The following is an 18,056-nucleotide window of genomic DNA, read 5'->3' on the forward strand; positions in this document are numbered from 1 at the left end:
CCCTGGGCCACATACAAAGGCATTATTAGCCCACGAAAGCAGCAGCCTTCAAGCGCAAGTGCATGACCTTATAAGGGAATTCCTGACCTGGCAAGGCAAGAAGACCGAACAGTATAGCCAAAGAACAAGCAAAAATCCTGTGGCATGGTCATTTTAGGCCACTATCAACTTTTACTAGCCACACGCAGTAAATGCTAATGTGCACACTAAAAATAACGTTAAGAGTGTAAAAAGCGAGGGGGATACAAAATTCTTAGGTTTTCATTTTGCAACAAACCACCTTAAGAAAGTGTTTTACAGTGTACTCTGCATCTCTTGTCTGAAAATATTTTGTCCCCAAGTGAGGTACCCACAATCAGAGGGGCTGGCCTATGCTGGCACAGTCAGTCACATAGGGGTTTTACACAAACATTTTGGCAATAACCAATCAGGTTGGTTCAAAAAACAACCAAACTACTAGAACCAGCCCCACACAAAATGGCAGTTCAAAACACTACAGACTACATAGCTGGGCTCAATTAGAGCCCTTAGAATGACCATTTTAGACCTAGTGGTTTCCCCGAACAGAGAAAGCCCAGGAAACAAAATTGAGGGTAGAGCCTACAAAAAATACATTAGAACCCCAATCAGAACAAAAAATGTACTTTGGTATACTAATGTACTAAATCGGCTTGCAGACCGGTTGACGCCAAAGCTAAATAACAGCTGCCATCAGCCAACTCCCCAAGCCTATGTAGGGTGTCATATTACTAAGGGCCCATTAAGCAACTCAGGTCTATCATGCAACCATACACCAACATGATTTAGCACCAGATAGTGTTGTCTATGTACTAACATCACAGTTAAGTTTGATTGCAAAACTGGCCGCAATTTTCTTAAACTTTCCCATTCATACCAATGACTAATCAAAGTTGATAAACGCGCATCCCATTTAATACAACCTTTATCCATCATCTTGTGTTTTTCTACCCACAGTAAATTATGTGCCCTGTCCTTCCTTTATAGCCACAGACCAAGGCCTGATGACACCCTGGCTGGATCGCAACGCGCCACTTCTAGAATAAGGTTGGTTGCCGTAAGACCACGAAGGTGGTTATAGACACAGTGTAAATACTTAATAATCTCTCTTGGGTGAACAAGGGATGCTTAAAAAGCACCCCAGGCCTGGGAGCCTTACAAAAAGGGTTGTAGTGGCAGGGGGACTTCAGTAACAGCCCCTCCAAGCACACAAATAGCACAGGGAACCCGAAAATAAACGGAAAAAGCAAAAGGTTAAGGGGCCATGAAATCGGATTATGGGACTGGCATTATGGAGCAGTTAGCCTTTCCTGATCTTAGTAATACTACAGGGACTGATATCTTCTAATGGGTAATCTCTGGCACTTCAGTGCCATGCATGCGAGTATTGCATATGTTTCAGCAGGTATTCAAGGGAGTGAATTGTCTTTTTTGTTGAATTATTAGTGAATTGATTTTGCATATATAAACATTTTCACAACAAACACCATCAAGACAATTAACATACATATACATAATACAAACCTTAATGTATTTCACCTAAAACCTACAATGAATAGCTCTCTGCATAGCAGCAAGAGCAGCCGATGCAACAATCACCTAAATAATGGAGGCAGGCCCTGTGAGAGTACCAGAGAGAGGCAGTCATACGCCTTGCAAATCCTTGAAGCTGGGTAAATGGGTAGAAAACACCAGTACTCTTCAAGGAAGGTGGCAGAACAAATATTCAGTACATCATGCAGACAAACATATCCTACGGAATACAGTTTAGACTAAAAAGACATGCTTAATATAGACGTACCTTTAAAACAGAAGTCATAAAAACAGAAAGTCCCATCAGGGTGAATATAATCAGTCCGGTCACTCGCTGCTCCCGGATCCCCAAGAACTTTGGCTGCTCTCCTGGGGCCGAACACTCAGATTCCACTTTCAAGCTATTGACATGACTGATGGAAAGTACTGTTGCAGCCACGAACCAGGGTAATCCCATAATGGAGCAGATTCCCAGCATGATGGCAACCATGAGCAGGTCCAGGTGATAGCCACACCCTTTCTGAAAATAAAGCAAACATTCAGTACTGGCAATTCTCTTAAATTGAGCTTCATTTTTATCAGCATGCCACGGGTATTTCTGAACTCAGGGTTTTTTGAAAATTAGCTTGCCAGCTACTCTAGATTCAGCCTTAATGTTTCAGGTTTTGCCCTGAAGCCCATTCCTGCTACTTATTTCTTAGACTTTCACGTGTCTTTCTGTTGCTTGTTCATTTTGAGAATGCCAAACCTACAAGCAGGCATGATGTAGAGAACTGGACAGAATTGGTATCAAACAGATGCAATCATAGAAAGGTGTGAATTCTAGTATATATGCCCTAATCTTTTCTGTTGGGGAGAATTTTCAATTTGGTGCTTAATTTCTCCCACCCTAGACACCCCCAGCTCTTTTGCTGGACTTTAGGACTTTTTAATTTCTATCCTGGATTGAGACGTTTTTCTCACCCTCGTGTATTTAGCTCTGGTTTGGATTATGTTTCCTTTGTGTTTGGAGTCTGACAAACTCCATGGGCATCTACGTTTTATATGGTGACACACAGCACCGTCAGTGCAGTGTCAGAGAGAAATTCTTTAAACCTTAAGAGAAATCCAAATACCTTTTCTTGAGTGAACTACAGTTCCCCAAGAATAGTAAAGTGAAATTGACTGTACTTACCTTTTCCCTTTGTAGGTCCAGCACACCCCATTTTATGTGGAGTTCTGGGTTACTTAGTAGCCCCTTTTCCTACTTAATCATAACTTTTTTTATATGTTACCCTCACTACTTTAAACGGCTGGTGTCAGTGGTTTAAATTTCCTACCATTGTGCCTTTCTACCGCAAGCTGAATCCTCAGCTGCAGTATAGAACCCATGAGTGACCATTGTGTCAAAATGGTCCCGGTTTTACTCTGCGCGCCAAACCAGGTTTAACCCCTTTGTTAGTCTTGCCTTTGGCAAGCGTCAGTACTGAAACACGCCTCAGGCTCCAGTGTGTCTGGCAGGGCAGGAAATGAGGGAGGTGCCCGTTAGGGAGAATTCTCTCTTTAGGCTGAATTTCCTAACCTAGTGAGTCCCCCAGCAGCTTTGCTGAATTTCTGGAGTTTGTTTTTTTCCTCCTGCCAAGAGTGAGACACTCTTTCTCCCACTCTTGGACATGATTTATGGTGTTCCTTTGACTGGTAATGTGTTTTATGGGCTATGGGGTCCTTTACTCCATAGGGTCTCATGTGTTTTTACTATGTGTGTTACACAGCACCCTCCGTGCAGTAACACAGGGGTGTCATAGTGACACCCCACCATAGACTCCATACTCTGGGACTGACTACTGTCTCCCAGGGCATGTAAAGTCACCATTGGCTTTACTAGTCCCAAATTATTAACAGAAACCAGTACAAACCATCATATTGTGGACGTACTGGTCGGAGCAATTCGATTGCCCCGGGGTCTGTTAGTAGAGGGGGCATGTCTCCGTCCCCCCTGGTCAAGTTTTGGCTGGTGGCAGTGGATACTACTTTTTATATTCGACCGCGAATATATCTCTATGGGATTTTCCCATTGTTCGAGGCTACCAACTTTAATTATTTAATTCTCATAGCCTCGAACATACCGCCGGTTTAATTAATATTAATTCGCCGGTTGGTATTTTTTGCCAGGACTCGATTCTAAAATGGCGTTTGTGTTCTCTTCTGTGACTCCAACCCAAGTCGAGCCCTTTGTTCCACTTTTTGGCGGGTTTCTCCACAGAAGCCTCCAAAAGTGGTGCCACTCTGTCTGGGTACCACAGGAGGGGGTTTAGGCACCCTGGACTGAGTTACCTTGGTAACTCAGGTCGCACTCTTGTGTGATTGGCCCAAGTGGTGAGCCAGCCGGCTCACCACTTAGCATGTTTGAGTGACAGCTAGGCTGAGTGAATGGGGGTTTTCTGCATAAAAGCAGGGCTTTGGGGACTGGAACTTCAGAAGTCGCCACAGGACCTGAGAATCCGACGAGGGAGAAGCTGAGCCGACCTACCACGACGATACCACCGGTGGAGCCCTGCGGAACCAACTCACCACTTCCCGACGACAGAGAAGATCTCCCGGCTGGAGAGGCTTCGTCCCCTGACTGGTGGGCACAACCAGTTTTACCTTCTTTCTTCGCACCCCAGACCGGTTTGTGGTCGAACTGCCTGTGCCAAGCACCCCGGCGGCCGGATAGCCACTCACCACTGAACCGCGAATCAACAGACCGCTCCTTGTACCTGAGAAACTGCGGCTGGTTTCTTCCCTGGCAGTGCAACGGACTCCTGTCTTCCTCCACGACGAGATCCTCTCTTCCCCCGGACGAAGCACCGACTTGCATCCGCTGTCAGGTACAACTGTCCCCGCTGGAGTGTTCTCACCACTTTAAGGTACCGCGTCCGCCAGGCCTCCCTTTCTAAAGATTGCTACAAGGTAATAACCCCTTAACCTTCTGGACTGGGCTGGCCGCCTTGACCCTCTAAATGGTCCCTTTCTTTGGTCCAACTCCTTTTTGAACCATTACAAGACTTTTGTGCACTGCAACCGTGTGACCTTGGACACATTTCGTTTGATCCTCTTAAAGTGGATCCGGCCTATTGAGCTCTAACTTCACGGTTTTACTTTGCCTTCCTCTCTTGTTATGTTCTTGTAAAAGTGTTGGGATCTGTTTCAACTTATTCTCTGCTTTTCTCTCCCTTTTAAAAAAACGAACTATTAGAGTGCCATCTACGTTAAGCGCTCACCACTGTCTGAATATAAGTGGGGCTTTACTTAAGACTTGTCTAATATTCTTTTAAGGGAGTGTATATCTTTTAGTGACCGTGTTTTTGAATTGCTTACTATTAGTGCCTGTGTGTTTTTCTAGATGTGGTTTAAAATAAATAATTATCTCTTTTACACCAAGCCCTGGTCAGTGTTTACTTGTTCTACTGTGTTCTCTTGACCTATTGTGAATACTCTGTATACTGCCCAACTCTTCTTGAGAGAAGTCTGACTGCTCAGCCACAGCTACCAAGTGAATCTGTGTGGTACAGATTGCTACCGAGTGGGTTTACTGCCAAACACCTGTAGTCTTAAATCTTTTGCAGTGGTGCCAGAGGGAACTGCACAGGTTTCTGCCTAACAGTGCCCAAAACTCCCCTGTCCGTAGTGGCCATGGAAACCTGAATGCACCCAGTACTGATTGGCTGGCTGTCCTTGTAGGACAGCCACCCTGCTGTGTGAGGGACAGCTAGGCTGTGCATGAATGGGAGAAACCTGCATAAAAGGCGAGGCTTCTTGGACTGAAGACAGTCGACCGCTGGAAAAACAGCGCAAATCATGACAGACGCCGGCTGCATCCTTCTGGACCTTTGAATTGCCAGGTGAAGCACTGCTGCTGTGCTGAAACTCCTTTTCTGCTCAACAAGAGACGCTCCGGAAAGGACGGCTTCTTCCCTTGGATTAATGGGACCAACTAACCCCGGGACAAATCTTTCTGGAAGACCTTCCCCAATTGGCTGTACTTCTTTGCTGCTGCTGGAACAGAGTGCCAGGGGTCGAGAAATCCGTAGTCGAGTGCTATGTAAGCCAGCCAAAAGGTATAGGAAGATCCCGAGGAACTCACAAAGCAGGACAACACAAGGTAAGTCCCCACACCAGAGTGTGGGACTGGACTTAAGGAGTGAAGGAATCCCAACCGTTGTCCAAGATTCACGGTGGTGCCGTTTACCGCGCGCTGAAACCGCAAAGTGCTGCTGAATTGAAAAGAGCCCATAGCTGCCGCCAACATCCGAACTACTGTGAAGGAGTCCTCCCTCTTGTCCTCACGACTGAGGCCCAGGAAAACAGGATCTGCAACACTGCAACCAAGACAGAAGCCAGATGGATCCTCTTCTTCCAACCTAAGGTACTGTTCTAAGGGGTACTTACCTCTGTCTGTGGCTTGCTTTTCTCAGTTGAGACTTGCAGTAGCTGCTTCTTCCCTTCACAAGTGTAACAGCTTGTGGCCCAACAGTGATTTTCCACAAAAACTAACTTTGTGCAAGACTTTTTGCTATCCAAGAAGAGCCTCCGCTCCAAAGAGTTTGCTCCAATTGACTTTGGCTGTCCTTGCTCCCTGCAGGCTATTGTAGCCCATTGACTTTGATTCTTACTGTTCCTCAGATGATACATTGGTTTTGAACTAATGTTTACTGGGAAATGTTTTTATCTACGTTAAGGAGAATTCTCAAAAATGTGCTAATACCCTTCTACCTTAGAGCCCACCAGCACTTTTCCTGGACTTACACAGGGAAGTCTTAGAATTTCCCAAATGTTTAAATACCTTATCTTGGTAAAACTACTGTTTTATCCAAGAGCAGTGAAGTGAAATTGACTTCACTTACATTTTGTAACTTTCTAGAACCAGCACACACTATCTTACCATAGGGTGCTGGAGGGATTACTTAGTATCCCCTTAATCTAGTTTCTCATGTAACATTTTTATGTTACCCTTCCTACAATTAATAGCTGGTGGCAGTGGTTTACTTTCTCCTACCATTGTGTGTTTCTACCACAGGCTGCATTTGCAGCTGCAGTAAGGCACCCATGAGTGCCCATTTTGTGAAAAAGGGCCCCCTTCTTCTTTTGTCACCATTTCCTGAAGGAAGGTTCTTCTTGAGATTTACTCTGCACGCCTAACTAGGTTTGGGCCCTTTGTTCGCTTTGTCTTTGACGGGATTCATGAGTGAAACCCGCCTCTGTCTCCAGGGTGTCTGGCAGGGGCACGAAGTGAGAGCGGTAGCTGAAACTCTATGCTTAATCCACTTGGCTACAGGAATGCACCCAAAGGCGATTGGCCAATTGGCTGTGTGATTGACAGCTAGGCTGGAATGAATGGGTGAAACCTTCATAAAAAAGCAAGGCTTTTTGGCTTGGAAGGCAGAGTCGAACACTGGACGAAGGAATCCGAAGAAGAACTTGGAAGAGATGCCTGCTGCAACTCCTGGATCGTTGGTTTGCCCGGTGAAGCCATGCTGCTGTGCTGAGGCTCCGAAATTCGCCTAGACTAGAGAAGCCCTGCAAGAACGACTTTTCCACTTGAGTTGGTGGGACCAATCAACTACAAAGTGAACTTGTCTGGACATCCTCTGAGCTGGCTGTACTTCCACTGCTGCTGCTGTTGGAACCGAAGTGCCAGGGAGAGGAACACCAGATTGGAGTGCATCATGTTTAAGTCTGACCTGAGCTGCTGGAAGATCCTCCGGACTCCTAGGAAGCAGGACTGATCAAGCCTGATCCACCTCAGAGTGCAGGACCCCAGATGCAAGGAAAGTCCAAATTGGTAGCCGAGAACTGAGGTGGTGCTATTTGCGGAGATGCGAGGAGCTGAAACCGCAACGTGCCACTGAATTGAAGTTTGCCCTTTGCTGTTGCTGACCGTCCCATTGCAGTGCAGGAGTCTCCAGAAGTCCTCCCTCTTGTTCCCACAACTGAGGCACAGGAACAACAGGATCTGAAGAGCTGCACAGGAACAGAAGCCAGCTGCAACCATGTCTTCCAACCAAAGGTAGTGTACAGTCTAAGAGAACGTGCCTCTTGTTGTGTAGCCTTGCCTGTTCTCAGTTTAGACTGGTCTTGGTTGCTTCTGTAGAGTTGCTGGCATTTTCTACCCCTCACAAGCCTAACAGCTTGTGGCCCTACATTGATTCTACTTTTTCTACAAAGACTTCTAAAAACATTGTGCAAGACTTACTTACCTGCAAGAAGTACTTCAGCTCACCTAGACTTTTCCCCAATTGCCATTGTCCTGACCTGGCTCCCTGAATGACTTCTCTCGGATTGTGTGTTTTACCTCCCTTCCAGGAAAGGGTCAACTACTTTGCATTGGGGGTTCAAAAGTACTTACCTGCTTCAGAATATTTGTGCGATCTCTTGTTTTATTCTAACATCCCTTTTCTCTGACACTCATCTCAATATTGCTCTAAATGTACCTGTAATCTATTAATGTCCACAGTGTCCTAGCTATTTAAGTCAACTGAGGATGTAGGAAGTGTGTGTGCCATCTCAAATCTTGCTGATTTAGAGAAACTAAGTGTATTTTGGAGTGTATTTTCTGTGTTACTGTTAAATTGTCCCTTCTGAAGGTTTATTCAAACGTACTGTTAAATTAATAATTGTTTAACAAGGAAACCTCGAGTAAGTGTTCAACTGGACTATGGTCACTGAATCTGTGTAACTACCCTACTGCTCACATTGGCTCCTCTTGAGATATGCCTGGCTGCTCAGCTACAATACCAACCTGTGTAGTTCAGACTTATACCAAAGGTTAGGTTCCTATTGCCAGGAGGTCAAGGTTGTTGTAGAGCACCCAAAGGGTACCGCATCTAATCTTGCCTAACACATAGGTACAGGACACGCTTTGACAATAGCCACGAGAATAGTTCAAAGGCAGGGCACAGATAAGTAGCCATATGAAAATGGCACAAACTCCAGCACAAAGAGAAGACTCAGATTACCAGGCTCACCAAATGTAAACAGTGCTGATGTATGTACACAGATTGCATATATTGTGGATATAAATTAGAAGCTAAGGTTTTCAAGTGGTATTGCCATTAGTCCACAAAGAAACAGATTTTGTGGTGTGCAATATATTGTCACTATTCTATAGAATGCAACACTGTAGCCAGTTAAACATGAGCGACTTGGAGTATACCCTCAGAACTAAATGACGATTTTCAAAAGTTTACAGAGCAGCAATTCTGACGGATCACACAAGTTGGTCAAAAGGTTGGTCAAGAGGTAAAGCTGAGATTTGAGCTCAATCTGTAATTTCTGTCAGTTATCATAGAGCAAACTGCAATTATTTGTGAACATTTCACTTTCATGAACTAAAATAACCTATTGTTTTATGAACGGACTTGAAAAATGCACAAATCACATAACCCTTTATAGAAGCATTTCATGCAAAAGGACAATAATTCTAGCTACAGTTTCACCAACACAAAGGCAAGTATACAAGCACCACATTAAGTGATGTGAGCTTAAAAAGGTGTCATCTGGGATTTTCGATCGTATTCTAAAGCTTTAATATACACCCAACACAGAGAATTGAGAAAAGTTATTTATGATGTATAGTGGACATTGTATAAGAAAGCAGACGTTTTGCCGAATAAGCAGACATGGAAATATGCGCGCCTTGGGCCTGTGACATTTGGTTGGCTCTAACTCTTCCACTCAAACGGCCAACATGAAAAGAAAGATCAGATCACAGACTAAACGCCACCATTAAGTGAGAAGGCAAACCTTTTCACGGAAGATACCACTGTGCCAGTGAGATAATAGGATTTGTCCAGGACCACTGTATGGTCTGCTGGCAAAGTCTGACATGAACCTCAACTTCAGTGTCTCGAATCTGACTGCCTACTCCCCTTAATACCAATTCATGCTCATCGGGGATGGCAGTCCGTTTTAACAATCCTCATTTGGAGGAACAAAGCTCTAGACCTGCACCAGACTGATGCCACTTTCTACAGCTGGTGCAAATTGATGGTTACGTTGTGTAAATCTGGGTATATCACAAAAGTATATACATATCAGTAAAAAAAACTTTGTTAAAAGGACGTTATGGTTAAGTTGCACTACTAAAAACCTATGCAATTGATGTGATGTCATCGTTGATGTCCTGGGTGTTAGCCTTAGCAGTGCACGGTGGTGGCGCGAGTTATGGTTGCTTAGCTTACCATAACAGGCGAATTTCAGTGGTTTTTCGATTTTACCTACAACCATAGCGTCCCCTTAAAGTTTTTTTTACTGAATTGCATAGGTTTTCAGTAGCGCTCTTAACCATAACATCCCTTTAACAAAGTTTTTTTACTGAATTTCATAGGTTTTTATTATTGCAACGTAACCATAACGTCCTTTTAAATGGATGAAGACCATTACCACACTAGCTTCCCAAAGCGGGAACCCGGGGTGCTAAAAAAAAATAAAAAATAATAAAAATATATTTTTCTTCCAAAACCGGTACACCTGCGGCGTCCCGGTGTAGGAAGAAAAATCCTTTAAGAAGATGGTCACCATGGAAAGGGAAGGCGGGGTTCCATACAGGGCCCCTCTTCACTTCACAACACATGTGTGCGGTCTTCGCAGCTACGTATTTTCAACAGCACGCGTACATGTTCAGATGAGACGCGCATGAGTTCGGATTCATCTAATTTCTGCGTGTTTTTCTTCAACGCGCGTGTGGTCTTCGCAGCTACGTGTTATCTACAGTGCCAGTGTGGTCTTCACTAGTACGTGTTTTCGTTAACTCCTGTGCGCTGTTTTGTTCAACGCGTGCGTGTTCGGAAAAGGCGCGTGTGAGCGCGGAAATGCGTGGTCTTTGCAGCTACGTGTTATCTACAGCGTGTGTGTGGTCTTTGCAGGTATGTGTTTTTTACAACACGTGTGCGTGGTCTTCACTGGTACGTGTTTTCTGTTAACTCCTGTGCGCTGTTTTGTTCAACGCGTGTGCGTGGTCTTCTCAGCCACTTGTTCTCTACAGCACCAGCGTGTGTGCGTTGTCTTTGCAGCTACATGTTTTTTTACAACACGTGTGCGTGGTCTTCACTGGTACGTGTTTTCCGTTAACTCCCGTGCGCGGTTTTGTTCAACGTGTGTGCGTGGTCTTCTCAGCTACGTGTTATGTACAGCGCGTGTGTGTTCAGATAAGGCGTGTGAGCTCAGAAACGCGTTTGCTTCTCAGCTACGTGTTATCTACATCGCGTGTGTACAGTCTTTGCAGGTATGCGTTTTCTACAGCGCGTGTGCACGGTTTTGACTGCTACGTGTTTTCGTTAACTACGGTGCGTGGTCATCATTTCTGCACGTTTTCTTCAACGCATGTCCGTGTTCAGATGAGGCGCACGTGCGAGTTTGAAGAGAATTGGATATTCTGAGGAAAGTGTATATGATGCCACTTTGAAATTCAAAAAAATAACAGGGCAAATTAAGGCTTGCTTAAGCCAACGGAACAATTATCATCCCTAACCGTAGGGTTATAATGGTACACAAAGGACGGTTGGACAGGGAAAAGCAGGGTACTTGGATTAGCAGTATAACTGCCAAAAGTGGGTGGTGGAGATTGGGAAGTCCGAGATGGACGCTAGATCGGGAGATGTTCTGGCCCTCTGCTCAGACACCCTTGCCCCTACCTGTGGTGAAAAGGAGGGGCATTATATCTGGGGTGACCTGAGTGTGAACAAGCCTTAGTGTGGGGCTTTGTATGAGAGGGAAAGAGTCTTGGAATGGTGTTCTTTGTATGGGGTGATGGGATATCCCCCACTTGTGATGGTGACACCAATAGCCTATTGGAAAGGGAAAAATAAGATGGCAACCGCCTGGCGGGTTCTAAGTTGCTTAGAGAGGGAAATAATATCTCATTGTGATGACTCAAGCACCTTATAACTGATCATGAATGGTTTAAGGGCATTGGGGATTTTCAAATAAGTGCTTTATTAACCCAAATGTCTCAAAATCCTTTTCATGTGGGCGGTTGTCTAAATAAAACAATGTTAAACAAAGAAAGTTTAAAACAATGTCAATTCTTCCGCACTTGAGGTGCTTGGAACCCATTTTGTACTGGGTTGTGGTTCTTAATGTCTTGGTATCCCCTCTTTTTCCTGGGGATATCAAAGTGTTGCGGAGGGGCCTCAACGGATCAGGTCGACCGGTTTCGATGGTTAAAAGCGGTTGAGAACCATCTTCTTCAGGACATTGGATTTCTTCATATGTTGACCAAATTGTTTGCTGTACTCGCAGGTAGGACAGCATACACAATGTAAGCAGGCTACACAGAATCCTGCTGCTTTTATTAGATGATTATGCCTCCAGGGGCTTGATCCCGGGGAACGTGGATCTGTGCTCCGTCCTTGTTGCCTTCTTATAAAACATTATCACTCGATTGAGGTGAGCCTTATAGAGAAATGTGGGGTACAGAGTCTTAATTGATAGTATTGTCAGTGCTGGGGAGGAGTGGTAGATGAGATGGGGTGAGGAAGACAGCTGAGGGGAGCCAAAGTATGGCATTTGTTTTACTTATTAAATTAACTACAACCCTGCTTCATCAAAACACAAAGCGCTACCAGGTGCGTTTTAGTGTGTGCAGTTCGTCGGTGGAATTCCCTTTTTAAAAAAAGAAAATGCCACGAACACACCTTTGATATCCCAGGGTGCTAACATCAATATACACTTTGGAAGGTGGCATTGCCGGCTGGTGAGGGCGTTTGGACATGCGTTAAGGCATTTACTTCTCCAGGACTCCAATTTGTGCCAGAGGACCCTTACCATCTGGTAATGTCCTTTTTCTCCCCCGCCCCGGTGTATATTGCTTTAATTCCTCAAGTAAACACCTAGCTTATTTTTAATCACGACATAGCATCCCTAAATTCAACCCGGATGTTTGCCTGGTGCACCCTTAATGCATTTCAAATACAGAAATTATGATGGTGGGAGCCCAGAGCTGTTGCCAATAGATCAGACATCATTATGGGAGGGCAAAAGGGCCCATGCCCTGGGCGAAGCCCCTGGTGGGGGGGAGGGGCTCATGGCTGCTTATTTGAAAGCAGTTAGTGCACATTTCTTTACTAAAATAAACACATACCAGGATGTTTTATGGTGCTACTTATACACCAAACCTGCTGCCAGGCTGTTAAGTAAATTCTGCTCAGATCAATAAATCCTATGTTTTTTGCGTTCTCTGTAGTACAGTTTGTCCATTCACAACAGCACAGCCCTTCATATAAATCACATGTCATATCGGAAGTTGAAATGCATATTGATACATTTGAGTGCCATAATTGCTCAGACAATAGCTCTGTTTAAGCAGTTATTACAGAGATGTGTGTTCCTATTCCAAATCAGAGGACCAAAATGCAGCAAGGCCAACTTGGCCTTTCCTATGTCTTAGGTGGATAAGCGTATTACACGGCCACGCTAGTGGCCGTGTAGTTATGGTTAAGTTGCCGTTTCCATAGGAAGAGCACTTTTTGGGTGGCCTACAACTCCGCTCCCCCAGGACGAATCCTCACCAAACTGTGCATAAAACGTACATGGGCCACTCTGAATATTTTTGCAAAGTTTGGTGAGGATTCGTCTAAAGGGGAGGGGGGGATGGGGTTGTTACAAGGGAGGGTCCCAAAACGTATTTTATTTCCCCATAGACACAATGATAAAAAAAACTTTGCTCACGCCTAGCCTACAGCCCAAACCGCTGGACGGATTTGCACCAAATTTGCGGCAGGAGCAGCGGCTTGGTCCCGAAAGCGTGCTTTTGTTAATTTGGTGTAAATCCGTCCAGTAGTTTTTCTATAAAATGACCAAAATGTAAGGCACAAAATTTAGTGATATCGATGTCTGCTCCGCGGACACACTTCCTTATTCGCTCCGTGAACAGGTCATGGATTGTCCAAGCGGCTTGCGTAATGTCCGCGGACATATGACATGCTCTCTGATTGGCTGGGGTGAAGTGTGAAGTGCGTCAGATTTTTGCAGATGCCCGCCATCTTGGATTCTTGTCCATTGTCCACGGACATCGCAGTAAACCATATTTAAAAAAAAATTGCACTCGTCAAGCTTATCAAATAATGTTTGGGGAGGTGAGGGGTGAGGATAGGATGGGATGGAATATGGCTGCAAGAAGCACAAAAATGTGTTAACTAAACATCCGAACGCGAAGAAATCGCGTAACGGTGTAGACCACGCTCACGCAGTAAAGCGCATGCGCAGAACTACGTCACTACGTCACCTGCTCTTCACATATAACGCGCCAGTCAATTCTGTCCACAATATGCCAGTGAAGGCTTACACGTCTGGTTTAAAAGCCACACAAATTGCATTTAAGCTGTTAACTTTTTATATTCCTGTTGCAGAGATAAAAGTCTTAAGTTTATTCATCAAATAGTATTTTTAGCCAACTGGGGCTGGCCGTAGTTCTTCGACTGGGATCATTTTTTTCAGGCTACCAGCAAATGTCAGCATAGCCCAGGGTTGTCATGGAGTTTCTCTTTGGAGTTCCTTGGTTTGAGTGGATGGTTGGTGTCACTTCCAGAAGTCACACATCTGTGTCCCAGAATCTATTGTCTCAAGCTAGAGCACAGACAAGTCTGACGAGCGTGTGATATTTCTTTCTCTTGGCCTATTCAGAGTTAACAAGGGCACAGTTAGCATGTTAAGTGTCCCAGAAACTATTGTGGCTTCTTTTTAGGGGGTGAGAGGGGCGAGAAAAGGCCTCCCCTGTTGCTAGCAACCCCTCCCCCCCCCCAAGCAGCAAACCGGTTTGGCTAGTTCCACAATGCAGCCAATACCTTAGTTATTTTATTTTTCTGCATCAGAATCATGTCTGTTGAAACAAAACATCCCATCTAGGTTTTCACACAACACTCCCTAACATTTCTAGGCAAAGAAAGGGCTTTATTCAACATTGTACTTTTACAACAGGCATTTTTCTTGTTTTGCAAAAACACATTTTGACACGTGGTGAATGCTGCTGGGATTTCCCTTTCAAACTCTGTTTTCTCTCCCATCTTGATTTAAAACATCGTTTGTAGTCCTAGCCAGTTTCTCTTACACAACAGCCTGTACAAGGCAAAGGTCCCTTGAAATTGACATATGCAGAGAGAGCTAGGGTTTCGTTTTGCAGGGTTTATTTTTGACACTTTGTAGCCAAAAGTCAAGTGCTTTTTCGTACGGCTGAAAGTAAAGTTTCTGGTGACTTCCCAGACCATGCCTGACACAGCCTGCCTGCTGGCACAATCTGAATGTGGATGGGCACAGCTAGATCTCCCGGGATCCAATCTGTGTAAGGTTGAACAGATGATGCAGAGGATCAGGGCGCCATCATTATAAAGGCCAAATGTTTTCAAGGGGGAATGTGGATCTAGCAGCAAAGCAGTGCTGCTTCTCAATTTTCTTCTTGGTTCTTTCTTCAAGTGTGCCCCCTTGTTCCATCCTGCCCAATAGGTGCTTGGCAAGACAGTGCAGTCATCATTTTGTAGCTGCAAACGCAGTTTTGATGGGGGCAATGGTGCTTATAAGGAGCCAGCACAGTCAGCTGCTGTTAGCTGCTGAAGTGCAGCTTGGTGATGTGGGGACGTACTGCTGAGTGGGTAAATGTATCCCACAGAGATGGGGGGAAAAGCGTTGGCAAATTTCCCTGACCATGTTATCCAGAGAGCGTTCCCCTTGGAGCGGTTGTGTATGTGGAGGCGTAATCTTGGCACTGTGCGTTCTCCAGAGTTGCGAACAGGTCAATCTCTGGAAAGCCCCCTTCTGCAAAGACGTTGGAGATGATGTCTTTGTGTAATTGCCATTAGTACTCTGTGGGTACAGGGAAATCTCTGCTGAGCACGTTTGTCACAAGATTGAGTTCCACTGGAATGCGCCGAGACAGGAGGCACATCCTGTGTTTGAGAGCCAACTTCCAAACGTTCTGGGACAGTTTGGATAGCCCTGGAGAGTGTGTGCCCCCGTTTGTTCAGGTAATACATGGCCGTGGTGCTGTCCATGAGGACCAGTACAGTCTTCCCCTGATGCGTTTGAAAAGCTTTTAGGGCCTCAACAATTCCAACAGGTTTATGTGGTTGGATGCGACTGCTGAGAACCAAACACTGCGATAAAGGGGAGAACCCCCCCCCGCCCCACCCGTCAGAGATGCGTCTGTAGCGAGAGTGGCTTCAACTGCGGGGGTGGTGAAGGTTTTCCTCTTCAAGAGATTTTCCCTCGAACGACACTGCAGAGAGAACGAGAGCTGTCGAGACAACCACTAGCTCGCCCCATTGTCTGCTGGCCTGAAACCTTCAGCGGTTGAGCCACTCTTGCATGGGGCGCACGCGCAGACTTGCGCGTGGGACTAAGTAAATACAGGAGGCCATCATTTCCAACAGTCGCATGGCTTTGTGTACAGTCACCTAGCGACTGGCTACATAGTGAGGGAATCTGGAACAGCATGTTTTGGACCCTCTCGTTGGAGGGTGAGATGAGGAAGTCTTCTGTCTGAATTAGAGCTCCCAGAAAATGTTTGACTTGGCTTGGGTCTAGACTGGACTTCTTGTTCATTGAGAATCCCACACTGAAGAGTAGATCTACTGTCGTTTGGGTGTTTCATAGGCATGTTCCATGTGAATCCCAGGTCATTAGACAGTCGTCAAGGTAAGGATAGACTGGAATGGACTGCCTGCGCAGGTGTGCCGCTACTACTGCCAGTACCTTTGTAAATACTCTTGGGGCTGAGGCAATGCCGAAGGGAAGGACCTTGAACTGATAGTGTTTGTCCTCTATCATGCACCTTCTGTATTTTCTGTGCGCTGGCAGCATTGAAATATGAAAGTATGCATCTTTCATGTCCAATGTTGCCATGTAATCTCCCTGTCTGAGTAGAAGGATTACCTCTTGCAAAACTTTTGTGGTTTGACAAATTTGTTTGCTAGGCGCAAGTCTAGCACATGGCGCATGGTGAGATCTTGTGTATAAGCAAGTACACTGAATAAATACCCTTGTTTATCTGTAGAACGGGGACAACTTCGATTACGCCCTTTTCTTGCAGGATCTCGACCTCTTGTAGTAGTATCTTCAGATGTTCTAGTGACAATCGTCTCGACGTTGTTGGCCGGTATCCAGGTAGTCGGCTGAACTCGATACAATAACCATGGATGACGGTCTTGAGCACCCACTGGTCTGTGGTAATTCCCTCCCATGCATGGAATAATTGGGTTATCCATCCCCCGACCGGGGAGGCATGGAGGGGATCCGGATCGGTAAGTCATTTATTTTCTTATGAGGCTGGGGAGCCTCTTGGGGTGGTGATTCTACCCCTTCCTTTACCACGGCGATGTCCTCTTGGCCGATATTGGCTTGTGGCAGCTGCCCCCTGTCCTGAGGACCATGATGTATTTCCCGGTCTGTACTGATTGTAGGGGTAATGTGGGAAAGATTATCCCTGAAAGGAGCAGCGAGAGGGTTTTCCCCCCCTACCCCCTCGCTGCTGATAGGGCCTCTTATCTGGCTTAGTGACTTTAAGGTCTTAGGTTCCTTTTTTGCAGTCTCCAGAGCCTCGTCCACTCCCTTTCCAAACATGTTAGATTTATCCACTGGCTTGTTAATGAGGGATGCCTGTATTTCCGGTTTAAATCCCAAATTCTTTAACCATTCGTGCCTCTCCAACAAGGTACCTTGGGCCACTGTTCATCCCACTGTCTCCGCAGAATCCAGGGTATTCTTTAGAAGGTTTTGATTCGCCTGCCTCCCCTCCGACACAACCACCAGCAGGCATGATCGCGTTGCTCTGGGACTTCCTGCAGGCCTTCCTGGAGGAAATACCACAGGACATAGCTGTAACTAACCAACGATTGAGTATTGTTAGCTATCCTGGTGTAATAGGCTGCCGCTTTTGTAATCCGCTTCCCCAGGGCATACAATTTCTTGCAGTCCTCGTCTGGTGGCGCTTTGGCTGTAGCCACACCACTAGGGAATCGGGAATGGCATGTCTCCGGATGTAAAGCGGGTCTGTAGGCGCGGTGCGAAAGTTTCGACTCATGTGTTTACTGCCCTCGTTTGCGATGGAGTCAGCAAAGTAGGGGAGATTTGCCTTTTGATGGAGTTTAACAGCAGTATTGCCTGGCTTGCAGGTAGTTTCCCTTTCAAAATATACTCTACGAAGTCGGTGTCTTGCACCACCTCCCGAGTTGAAATCTGGAAGTGTTCAGCTGCTATTTTGAGGATAGCATTGAATGCCATCTGGTCATCGATGCAGGATGCTGGTCTAATGGAGGTGAGGCAGGTAGATCTATGCACAGTGTGCCTGGGTCCGGGGTAGTGGACAGTGACGGCCATGGTGCCTCAACCACAGGTTGTTCATCACCCCAATCTGGGGAGTGGTCTGTAGGTTCATCAAAGGGATCCTCACCCTAATCATAAGGATCCTCAGGGGCCTCTTCTGGTTCTGTTAGATCAAACACCTCCTCCTGAGGAGTGTGGCTGGAGGTCCTCTGAAATCTATTCATAGTAGGATA

General features: G+C 45.7%; 1 protein-coding gene across 5 annotated transcripts in view; it reads right to left on the minus strand.

Moving 5' to 3' along the window:
* The window catches only part of SLC4A7 (solute carrier family 4 member 7), a 1,353,206-nt gene that overhangs the window by 318,068 nt on the left and 1,017,082 nt on the right, over positions 1-18,056 (minus strand). For all 5 annotated transcript variants that reach the window (XM_069648779.1, XM_069648778.1, XM_069648775.1 and 2 more), the window contains one exon: positions 1,820-2,071. In XM_069648779.1, the coding sequence (XP_069504880.1) occupies positions 1,820-2,071 (252 nt within the window). The remainder of the gene's footprint in view (positions 1-1,819; positions 2,072-18,056) is intronic.

The sequence above is a fragment of the Ambystoma mexicanum genome, chromosome 2q (assembly GCF_040938575.1).
Source record: "Ambystoma mexicanum isolate Mex_15411 chromosome 2q, UKY_AmexF1_1, whole genome shotgun sequence".
Lineage (NCBI taxonomy): Eukaryota > Metazoa > Chordata > Amphibia > Caudata > Ambystomatidae > Ambystoma > Ambystoma mexicanum.